At 41.5% G+C, this 11958-nt stretch overlaps 1 protein-coding gene across 1 annotated transcript in view; it reads left to right on the top strand.

Annotated features, from left to right (window-relative positions):
- Positions 1–7165: 7165 nt before the first annotated feature.
- The window catches only part of LOC306847544 (RNA-binding motif, single-stranded-interacting protein 3-like), a gene marked incomplete at its 5' end in the record, with an annotated part of 59383 nt that continues 54590 nt past the window's right edge, over positions 7166–11958 (top strand). The window contains one exon of the mRNA XM_079381534.1: positions 7166–7240. Within this exon, the coding sequence (XP_079237660.1) occupies positions 7166–7240 (75 nt within the window). The remainder of the gene's footprint in view (positions 7241–11958) is intronic.

The following is an 11958-nucleotide window of genomic DNA, read 5'->3' as shown; positions in this document are numbered from 1 at the left end:
TATGCTTTTTTTATTTTAAATTATATTTCATAATAGCTTAATATTTTCTAAAACATTCTTTATGCACACTACCGTTTAAGTTTTATTTATTTTTTATGAAATAAGTCTCTTCTGCTCACCAAGGCTGCATATATTTGACCAAAATACAGTAAAATCAGTTATACTGTGAAATATGATTGCGATTTAAAATAGCTGTTTTTTATGTGAATATCTGTTAAACTGTAATTTATTTCTGTGATGCACAGCTGTATTTTCAGCATCATTACTCCAGTCTTCAGAGTCACATGATCTTCAGAAATCATAATAATATACTGATTTACCGCTCAAGAAACATTTCTGATTATTATCAATGTTGAAAACAGTGGTGTTGCCCGATATTTTTGTGGAAACTGTGATACATTTTTATTTTTCAGGATTCACAGGTGAATAGAAAGTTCAAAAGAACAGCATTTATTTAAAATAGAAATCTTTTGGAAAAATTATAAATATTTTTACTGTCACTTTTGATCAATTAAATTAATCCTTGCTGTATAAAAGTTAAAAAAAACAATGTTGTCTCCAAACTTTTGGATGGTACTGTAGTGTATCGTTTCCATAAAATATTAAGTGGAAAAACATGAAAAACTCCTTTCAACATTGATAATAATCAGAAATATCTCTTGAGCAGCAGATCGGCTCCTAAATGGTCCACATGGCTGTATTTAAATCTACTGATGTGTGCATGTTTCTGAGAGAGTTGCTTTTTGGGTTTGGAGATCATTAACCTGACAGAAAAACAATGGAAGTCTATGACAAGAGCTCTCTGATGTACAGTAGTCTCTCTCTCTCTGTGTGTGATTTTTGATGAGCATCTGATTACATCCTTCCCCAGAACACGATCAGCCCTGTGGCTATGAATGAATGGAGATCTGCTGGAGACGCAGGGGTTTCTGGGAATGATTTCTCTTACGTACACATGTGTTTGACATTAACCCACGCCGTGAGTGTTTTTGTGTGTTATTCTGATTTATTCAGGCTCTGGTGTCATTCTGTCATATAGATATGATACACAAGTCTAGATGTGTCCTGCTGATGATGGGGATATTACTAATGAAGTTTCCAAAGATCACATCTTGAGTCTTAGATCTATCAACTCATGAGGATTGCAAAAATGAATGTATGATTTCTTAGCACCAGCAAAACATAGTAAATATAAACAATCTGTCAACTGACTGCTTATGGAAAGACACTACAGGTGAATAGTGTGAAAGAATAGGTTAATAGACAATTGTTTTGTATTGCAGTTTTTCTGAAATGTTGTTTAAAAACAGTTTACATAAAGAGGCATTATCACAAATTCTCCTACGTTTGCAGAACAGAGGCCTTAATATTGGTGCAAAATTCTTGTTTTATTTTATTGATATATTAAGGTTTTGAAGAAGGCAACACAATTCATTAAGAGCCGGGGGATGTAAACTTTTGAACAGGATGATGTGTAAATTCTTCTCATTTTGTTTAAAGATCATTTTTTTTCATTTAGTACTTCAGAAGCAACATAAATACTTACGTTTCCAAGAAGACAAAAATAGTACAATTTACCCTGATCATCCAATTTAAAAAGTTCACTCCCCCGGCTCGTAATGCATTGTGTTGCCTTCTTGAGCGTCAGTACATATTTTCACCTTATATAATAGTTATGCATGAGTCCCTCAATTGTCCTCGGTGTTAAAAGATGGATTTCAAAATCATACAGTCAACGTTGGAAAGGGTTCAAATATGCAGAAAATGTTGGAAATCCAAAGAATGTGCAGGAGCTGGAGGATTTTTCTGAAGAACAGCAGTCAGTTGAACTGCTCAGGACCAACAAGGGATTCATGAACAACTATCACAAAATATAAAAACATTCATGGATCATCCAGGCAATGACACATAGTATTAAGATTCAAGGATAAAATTGTAAACTTTTGAATGGGGTCATATTTATAAATTCAGTTATTTTGTCTCGTGGAGTATATGTAAACATCTGTTATGTGAAATAGCTTATTCAGGACAGTACTAAATAAAAAAATAACATGCAATTTTTATGATCCGTCTTATTTTGTTTCAATTATTAACATTTTGCATATTCTGCAAGGGGCTGTGTGTGTGTGTGTGTGTGTGTGTGTGTGTGTGTGTGTGCACCTGGTATTCATCACGTCCTGGGGACCAAATGTCCCCACAAGGATAGTAATACCAGTAAATCTTAATCTTGTGGGGACATTTTTTGGTCCCCATGAGGAAACAAGCTTATAAATCATACAGCATAAAGTTTTTTGAAAATCTAAAAATGCAGCATGTTTCCTGTGAGGGCTAAGTTTAGGTGTAGGGTTGGTGTAGGGCAATAGCACATACAGATTGTACAGTATAAAAACCATTACGCCTATGGAGAGTCCCCATAAAACATGGAAACCCAACATGTGTGTGTGTGTGTGTGTGTGTGTGTGTGTGTGTGTGTTGATATACAGGTGCATCTCAAAAAATTAGAATATCGTGAAAAAGTTTTTTTTTATTGTAACTTATTTCAAAAAGTGAAACTTTCATATATTTTAGATTCATTACATGTGAAGTAAAACATTTCAAAAGTTTTTTGTTTTAATTTTGATGATTAGAGCTTACAGCTCATGAAAGTCAAAAATCCAGTCTCTCAAAATATTAGAATATTTACATTTGAGCTTCATTCAATGACCATCCCTACAGTATAAATGCCGCGTATCTCTTGTTCTTTGAAGCAACGATAATGGGGAAGACTGCTGACTTGGCAATGATCCAGAAGACGAACATTGACGCCCTCCACAAAGAGGGTAAGTCACAGAGGGTCATTACTGAAAGCTGTGGCTGTTCACAGAGTGCTGTATCAAAGCATATTAAATGCAAAGTTGACTGGAAGAAAGAAATTGAGTAGGAAAAGGTGCACCGCAAGCTTGAGAATACTGTCAAGCAAAGCTGATTCAAACACTTGTGAGAGCTTCACAAGGAGTGGACTGAAGCTGGAGTCAGTGCATCAAGAGTCTCCACGCTCAGACGTCTTCAGGAAAAGAGCTACCAAGCCACTTCTGAACCAGAGACAACGTCAGAAGCGTCTTACCTGGGCTGTGGAGAAAAAGAACTGGACTGTTGCTCAGTGCTCCAAAGTCCTCTTTTCAGATAAAAGTAAATTTTGCTTTTCATTTGGAAATCAAGGTCCCAGATTCTGGAGGAAGAGTGGAGAGGCACAGAATCCAAGCTGCTTGAAGTCCAGTGTGAAGTTTCTGAAGTCGGTGATGATTTGGGCTGCCGTGACGTCTGCTGGTGTTGGTCCATTGTGTTTTATCAAGTCCAGAGTCAATGCAGCCGTCTACCAGGAGATTTTGGAGCACTTTATGCTTCCATCTGCTGACAAGCGTTATGGAGATGCTGATTTGCTTTTCCAGCAGGACTTTAGCACCAATATTAGCCCACAGAGCCAAAACCACTCCCAAGTGCTTTGCTGACCATGATATTACTGTGCTTGATTGGCCAGCAAACATGCCTGACCTGAACCCCATGTGGAATCTATTATGGTATATTTTCAAGAGAAAGATGAGAAACAGTGGATCCAACAATACAGACGAGCTGAAAAGGCTCAGTAGTGCCTCAGCAGATCCACAGGCTGATCGCTTCCATGCCATTCCTCACTGATGCTGGAGTTTGTGCTAAAGGAGCCCCGACCAAGTATTGAGTGCTTCAATGAACATACTTTAAAGAACTTGAACTTTTCTGTTTGGCAAATCCTTTTTTTTGATTGATCTTAGGAAATATTCTAATATTTGGAGAGACTGATTTTTGACTTTCATGAGCTGTAAGCTCTAATCATCAAAATTAAAACAAAAAACTTTTGAAATGTTTTACTTTACATGTTATGAATCTAAAATATATGAAAGTTTCACTTTTTGAAATGTTACAATAAAAAAAATTACTTTTTCATGATATTCTAATTTTTTTAGATGCACCTGTATAGGGAATATAAATTAAATAGATTTTTATTTTATTTTTTCACTTTAATATAATATAGTTGGGTATAATACAGCATTTATTTTTAATCCCCGGTGCTAAAGCAAGTGATTTTTGGCTCTTTATAGTTAAAGTTCATCTCTGCATTAGGATATTCTAGACAGTAGCACTTCAGAGCATGTACAGTAGTTTGGAAGTTAGTCATCTTTGTATAGAGACACGATTCAATCTGCGACATTTAGATCTTCACTGAACCAATTTGCAGCTCCACATTCTCCAAACCAGTGTTTCCCTGATATACTGAATGTTTTGTTAGTATTTTGGATTAATTTTATTTTTATATTTTCTGTTTAAAATGTTTTTTTGTCATTGTAATTAGTTGTTTTTTTTAATGTATGTATGATTTTATACATTTTTATTTATTAGTTTTATTTTATTTTAGTTATTCTTGTGAGGAACGTTATACCTCTGAAACTAGATGAAATAAAATAAGCTGCCTTTTTTATTTCAGTTACTGATTTTTTTATTATTATTATTTCTGATGATTTATTTTTAGTTTATTTTTACATTTAGTTTAGTTTTTTAATGGTTTTATTTTTAGTTAATTATAATAACCCTGTTTGGTACGCAAAGAAAGATGAAATTCTTCACATGTGTTCATGTTTCCGCTCGTCCGCGTTCACACGCACATGACTGGAAGTGAATGGAGTTTAACCGCAGTCCAGCAGGGAAATCAAACACACCTGGAGTTAAACAACACCTGATTTGTTGATAAAGTCTCATGGGAGACACACACACACACACACACAGTTGTGTTGAACTACAGTGAACAGAGACACAGAGGAGGAGAGATGGATCCGTTCTGCTCTATTTCCATCAGGTCTCCTCTCTTTTTCACTGTCATATCTGACTGCATCTCAAAACAAGCTGTGTGTGTGTGTGTGTGTGTTACAGCTCCAACACTATACAGCATTTGGCCTGAATAAAGTACTGTTTCTGTTCAATAAATGCAGTGAATGTAGATGCTTAACCTTCATTTGATCGTCCACCTCAGGAGAATATAACTAAATATTACATGAGATTTAGTTTTGTATTCACATTAAGTGTGCTGCCTTTGAATTGAAATAAAAATATTTGCTTGGAATTTAAAGATTTAACATTATTAACAGTGGAATTCATTGTTTTGATGTTTAAAAGTTAAAACAAGCTAATATTTTATCTAATTTATTTGATAGTTCTCCACACAAGAACATGGGATAAACAAAAAAAAAATAATGAAGTTATTAGAGTATTCAAATGTTCTTCACACAATGAAAAAAACCCACTTAGGAACTGTTTACTAACCTTTTAGCAGCTTTATTTGCAAGAGTGTATAAATGTTTGTCTTTGTATTTCTGGTTTTTGAGGAGGATTAAACGATGCGTTTGTCTTTCTCTGTCTGTATTGATCATATGGACGAACCCTCACACAAGCTCAGTTTTTCTGCCATCAAAAATCCATAAGCCAAACGAGACCCTGCTGTGGAGAACATCCACAGAAATCAAGAGCATCTCCAGACGTTTGCACTGAGGTAAGTGTTTCAGAGCTCATCGCTTTATTAAGAAGGTGATTCAAGTCTAATTTGAGCAGTTAATGTCCTCCTGGCTTATGTGTTTGAAGAGGTTTAATCAGCTGATTCACGAGCACAATTAATAAAAACAACATGCAGCTTTAATAAAGCCAGCACAGCTCATTTAAAGGCTCTTGAAGAACCCTGGAAATGTCTACATGCACTGATTTCTGTCAATCCAAACGAGTCCAATCCAATTTTTGTTATAGTATTTATTATTTAGCTTTCATTTTTATATTCTCAATTTTCATTTTCATTTGTTTTAGTAATTTTGTGTGCTAATGTCTTTTTTATTGGGTTTTATTATTTTTTTTTGTATTTCTATTTAGCATAGTTTATTTCAGTTAGTTATAATTTTGAATTTACTTTTCTTTTTACATTTTTTTTTTAGTTTTGTGTAAGTGTCAGTAATTTTTGATATGCTTTTGTTATTTTCATTAGTTTTAGTACTTTATTTAATTTTTTAAATTTTAGCTTTATATTGATTATAATCTTATATTTTATATTTATACCATCTGATTCAAGAACCTTGCATTTGTAATGTTTATTAGTTTCAGCTTTTTTTATATTTATTTCCGGTGTGGTTTTATTCATTTTAGTACATTTATTTCTAATTTTCATAGTTCAATTTTGTCACGTTTATTTTATTTTATTTTTTTTGTTTTGTTTTTTGTTTTCATGTTAGCTTTCTTTCAGTTTTAATTATTCTCCTGGTTTCACAGACAAGGCTTAATCGTAGTCCCAGACTAAAATGCAAATCTAAACTGTTTCAACTGAAAGAAAGTTGCACTGACTGATCTTAAAGTATATCAGTGCCATTGTTTCAAGATGCACACCAGTAATGTTTTTTCTAAGGCACATTTCTAAAAAATAATTAACAAAAAAAATAAATATCCTATTTGAACTAAGCCTAATCCTGGTTTAGTCTAAATCCTGTCTGAAAAACCAGGCCTTAGTATATCAACTTGATATATTTTTTTCTATAAGGTTTTGACTTATATTTTACCTTATTCCAGCTGTATCTCAGCTAACAAAAAAATGTTTTAATAGTTTAATAGAAATTCCATTCGGCTCGATTGAGGTGTTTACATGAAGGCTTTTCTATATTTTTATTTTTACAGAGTATGAGGTTGCATGCATAAACATAGCCAGTGTCTGCTAAACAACTGCATGCAAACGTATAATGCACAAAAATGCTGTCTAGTCAGGTTTTAAGACACAGCCGGTCCCTGTAGTTTCATTTATCACCAGTAGAAGGACCGAACCTTCTCTCTCTCTCTCCCTCCCTCCCTCCCTCCCTTTCTCTCTCTCCAGTCGAGCCCCTGGACAGAGACGCTGTTATTGGAGCAGAAAGCACACGGATCATAGACACCTCCTCTTCTCTCCTCCTCTGACAGACGGAGCACATGCTCTCTCATTCGCACGGATCCCGGACCTCCACCTGTCTTCTCCTTCACCGCTCCGCGTCTGTGCTGGATTACAGTGTTGAAGTATCTCAGCGGAAGAGGGCAGAGCATCCTCGCACTCATCCGTCAGGGACTGGCGCTCCGGACTCCAGACTGTAGCTTCATGGGAAGGACGCTGGAGCAGCATCAGATGTTCCCGCACTACACCTGCTACTATCCACCCTGCGCTCACAGCAAGGTAACGAGATACTCGACTCTCTCTTTGTTCTCTCTTCTGCTCAGCCTCTCTCTGATAGTAGCTATGTTTCCATCCAGAGTTACGACTTAAACTTATGTGCAAAATTGGAATATCGCATAAAACATTTGCGAATAAAGCACCGTTTCCATCCAGGGAGTTGAAGAAACCAAAATCATCACTTCCTGACTGCTTTGCGCTAAATATCACAAATAAAAAAAACAAATTTGTGGCAATTTATTTGTGTATATAATAAATTATGAGCTTCAGAGCATGCAAACGAAACGCGGTCATGTTATCTTATTTTTAGAGTCTGCTGTCAGTTGATTATAACAAAGCACTTTGACGAGACTTTGCTCAAGCATATTAGAATGACAAAACTAGCACTTCAGATGCTGTGCAATGAGATCGCTCTGTTGGTTGGTCCTGTTTTAGTCTTTTTTGATGTGCATTAAGGAATTTATTTGGTAAAAGGGTTTCCATCGTAGTTTATGCACATGCTTTCTTACTGGATAAGAAATTTATCCTTAGTTGAGCGCGTAAATTTTTATGCACATTTTTAGAATTTTTGTGCATCTTGGTGTTTCCATCCAGCATTTCTTTTTAATGCAATATCCCAAAAAATGCACATACAAATAGGTGAATGGGAACAGCTAGTGACAGATTCACTGACTTTACACTGACAGGACAAGTTGACGGTTGTCAAGTCACATTTACAGTATTTATATTGTGCGTTTACTTCTATTGTGTTTTATACTATACAGATAAAAAACAGGAAAATAATGTTAATGTTAAATTCATCAATTTTGAAACAAATTCAATTAAAAAGCAGCTCTACAGAAGATAAGTCATTATTTAGTTCAATTTAGATGGATGCTGGTTCAATTCAGTGTAAATGTTGCAAAATTCATCAATTATGAAACAAGTTCAGTTTTAAAGTTGCTCTACAGAAGAGAGAATAATCTCATTCAACGTTGACTCACTGTCAGTGTTGCAAAATTCAATTATGAAACAGATTCATTTCAGCTGTAAAGCAATTCGGTTCAAAGTTGATTCAATTCAGTTCAAGAACTGTCACAGTTGCAAAGTTCAATTAGGAAACAAATTCAGTTCCTTAAGTAGCTTTACAATGCTGTTGCAATTCAGCTCATTTTAATGATGATTTAATTTAGTTCAGTGACAGTGTTTATGTAACAATGGTCTTTAATTATAAAACAAATGCAAAATAAACTATAAAGCAGCTTTAAAAAAGGGCAATAATGTCATAATTCAACTAAAATGAGTTGAAAAATCATTGTTTAGTCAATTTAGTTAAATAAGTGTCAATGCTGCTAAGGTAATCAATTATGAAACTTTCAATATACTTTAAAACACCTATACATTACAATAGTGACATTATTAAATTTAGTTGTTTATTCACTTTACTTCAATATCAGTGTCACGAACAGACTAGGAGACACGGAGGAGTAAAGTCAATACAGGGTTTTATTAGGATAGGTGCAAGGGTGAGTGCTGAGCGGAGGAGCGGGGACAGGATCCAGGAAGGGAAGTCGGCGGTGCGCACTGCCGCGGGGAGGACCAGGACAAGGAAGTTCCAGGGGCGGTGGAGAACAGGAGCGGTGGAGACCAGGAGCGGTGGAGACTTGGAGCGGGGGTTATCGGGAGGTCTGCAGGTAAGTAAGACAAGGTTAGAAGTCAGGCTAGGTTCGGGTAGTGAACGGTAGACCGGACGAGGAAGGAGTGCTTGTGGTGAGTGGATATAGTGCTGTTCATTAGCCGGTGACAGGTGCGGGGAATCAGTACTCAGGTGATTGGGATCTGGCTAATGAAGGTGCAGGTGACTGTGATTCTCTGACATTACCCCCCCCCTCCAGGGGCGGCTCCTGACGCCCTACCACGGCGACGGGGGCGGCCTCGGCCTCTGGGTGCGGGACGACTAGGGTGGTTGCGGTGAAACTCTTCGAGGAGCAAGGGGTCGAGGATGTCGTCCCTGGCCACCCAGGATCTTTCCTCTGGGCCATACCCCTCCCAGTCCACCAGGTACTCGAGCCGGGCGCCCCGTCGCCGCGAGTCCAGGATGTTGCGGACCCGGTAGACCTCAGCCCCATCGATCATCTCCGGAGGAGGGGGTGCGTCCGGTCCCGTGGTTCCTGGTGTAGAGGGGGAGAAGGGTTTGAGCAGTGAGACGTGGAAGGTGGGGTGGATGCGATACCTGGGGGGGAGCTGAAGCTCATAGGTGACGTCGTTCACCTGCCTCTGGATCTTAAATGGACCAATGAAGCGGGGACTCAGCTTCTTGCAGGGCAGGCGGAGACGGATATCCTTGGTCGACAGCCAGACCCGATCTCCTGGCTGGTATTGGGGGGGTTCGGATCTCCGAATGTCCGCAAAGCGTTTATGTCTCCGCACTGCCCGCTGGAGATGGATGTGGGCTGAGTCCCAAACCCTCTCACTCTCGCGGAACCAGTGGTCCACAGCTGGAACTTCTGCGGGTTCCTCCGTCCAGGGGAATAGTGGGGGTTGGTAGCCGAGCATGCACTGGAACGGGGTGAGGCCGGTGGTGGATTGACGAAGGGAGTTCTGTGCATACTCGGCCCAGGGGAGAAAACGGCTCCAGCTGTGCTGATCGGGGGAGCAGTATGACCGGAGGTAGCGTCCGAGCTCCTGGATCTTACGCTCAGTCTGGCCGTTGGTTTGGGGGTGATAGCCCGAGGACAGGCTGACAGTGATTCCCAAGAGGCGGAAGAAGGATCTCCAGACCCGGGACACGAACTGAGGGCCACGGTCCGACACGATGTCTTCCGGTAGGCCGAAATTGCGGAACACATGGTGGAATAGGCATTCGGCGGTCTCCAATGCCGTGGGCAAGCCCCTGAGGGGGATGAGTTTGCAGGCCTTGGAGAAGCGGTCAACCACAACTAGGACACAGGTGTGGCCCTCAGACTCAGGGAGGTCGGTGACGAAGTCCACACCGAGATGGGACCAGGGCCTCTGGGGAATGGGCAGGGGAACCAGTTTGCCTGCGGGCAGATGGCGAGGAGACTGGGACATGGCACAGACTGAGCACCCTCGGACGTACCTGATGACATCCGCGGTCATACCGGGCCACCAGTACCGAGCTTGGAGGAGTGAGAGGGTTCGCTGGCTGCCTGGGTGTCCAGAGCCCGGTACTTCGTGAGCTGAGCCCAGAAGGGTGAGGCGTTGGGAGCGGGGCACATAAATTTTCCCTTCTGGGCCTCCCTGCGGGGCGGGTTCGGTGAGAGTGGCGTCACGGATGTTGTCGTTAAGTGTCCACTGGATGGGGCTGACTATGAGGGCTGGAGGGAGAATAGGCTCGGGGTCTGTGGGTGTTTCTGGGGCATGCAAGCGGGAGAGAGCATCGGCCTTGGTGTTGTGGATTCCGGGGCGGTAGGTGATAGTGAAGGAGAACCGAGTGAAGAAGAGGGCCCAGCGTGCTTGACGGGGGTTTAAGCGTTTGGCATCTCTTAGATACTGGAGGTTTTTATGGTCCGTGATGACAGTGAAGGGGCAGGCGGCTCCCTCCAGCCAGTGACGCCACTCCTCCAAGGCTAGTTTGATGGCCAGCAGCTCTCGATTGCCAATGTCGTAGTTTACCTCCGCAGGGGACAGCTTCCGCGAGAAGTAAGCGCAAGGATGGAGGCTGGGAGGCTCGTCGTGGTGTTGGGACAGCACGGCCCCGACTCCTGTGGTGGAGGCGTCGACTTCCACGACGAAGGGGAGCTGGGGATCCGGGTGGCGTAGGATAGGGGCCGTGCTGAAGGCTTCCTTGAGCTTTTGGAACGCTTCGTGGGCTTCGGGGCTCCAGGACAGAGACTTGGGCTTACCACGGAGCATGGAGGTGAGGGGTGACGACAGTCGACTGAATTGACAGATGAAACGTCTGTAAAAGTTGGCGAAGCCCAAAAAGCGCTGTAGCTCCTTGACCGTCTGTGGCAGGGGCCAGTCCAGGATCGCTTGGACCTTCCCCTGGTCCATCTGGATTCCTTCGGGACTGATGGTGTAGCCGAGGAACTGTACCGTGGAGCGATGGAACTCGCACTTCTCCAGTTTAAGGTAGAGCCGGTGCTCTCTGAGCCGCTGGAGGACCTGCTCAACGTGGTGGCGATGTTCGGCCAGGTTCCGGGAGTAAATCAGGATATCGTCGATGTAGACGATCACGAATTGGTGGAGGAACTCCCGGAACACCTCGTTCATGAAGCCTTGAAAGACGGACGGTGAGTTGGAGAGGCCGTACGGCATAACCCGGTACTCGTAGTGCCCAGATGGAGTGTGGAACGCCGTCTTCCACTCATCGCCCGCCCTTATCCTCACGAGGTTGTACGCGCTTCGCAGGTCCAACTTGGAGAAGATGCGGGCCCCACGGAGTTCCTCGAGGGCGGCCGGGACCAGGGGAAGCGGGTACGGGAGTTTGACTGTCTGCTCGTTGAGTGTGCGGTAATCTATACAGGGCCTCAAGCCTCCGTCCTTTTTGCCCACGAAGAAGAAGCTCGAGGCGGCGGGGGATGTTGACTGCCGGATAAAGCCTTGTTGAAGAGCCTCCTTGATGTACTCCTCCATTGCCTTGCGCTCCGGGATGGACAGGGGGTAGATCTTACCCTTAGGCAGTTTTGCTCCAGGCAGCAGGTCAATGGCACAGTCCCATGGCCGGTGCGGTGGTAGGCGAGTGGCTGCCTGTTTGCTGAATACATCCTGGAACGCCT

Source organism: Barbus barbus (genome assembly GCF_936440315.1).
Source record: "Barbus barbus genome assembly, chromosome: 27".
In the NCBI taxonomy this organism is placed as follows: domain Eukaryota; kingdom Metazoa; phylum Chordata; class Actinopteri; order Cypriniformes; family Cyprinidae; genus Barbus; species Barbus barbus.
Note: the sequence above shows the minus strand (reverse complement) of the source record. Positions and strands in the feature narration are given on the sequence as shown.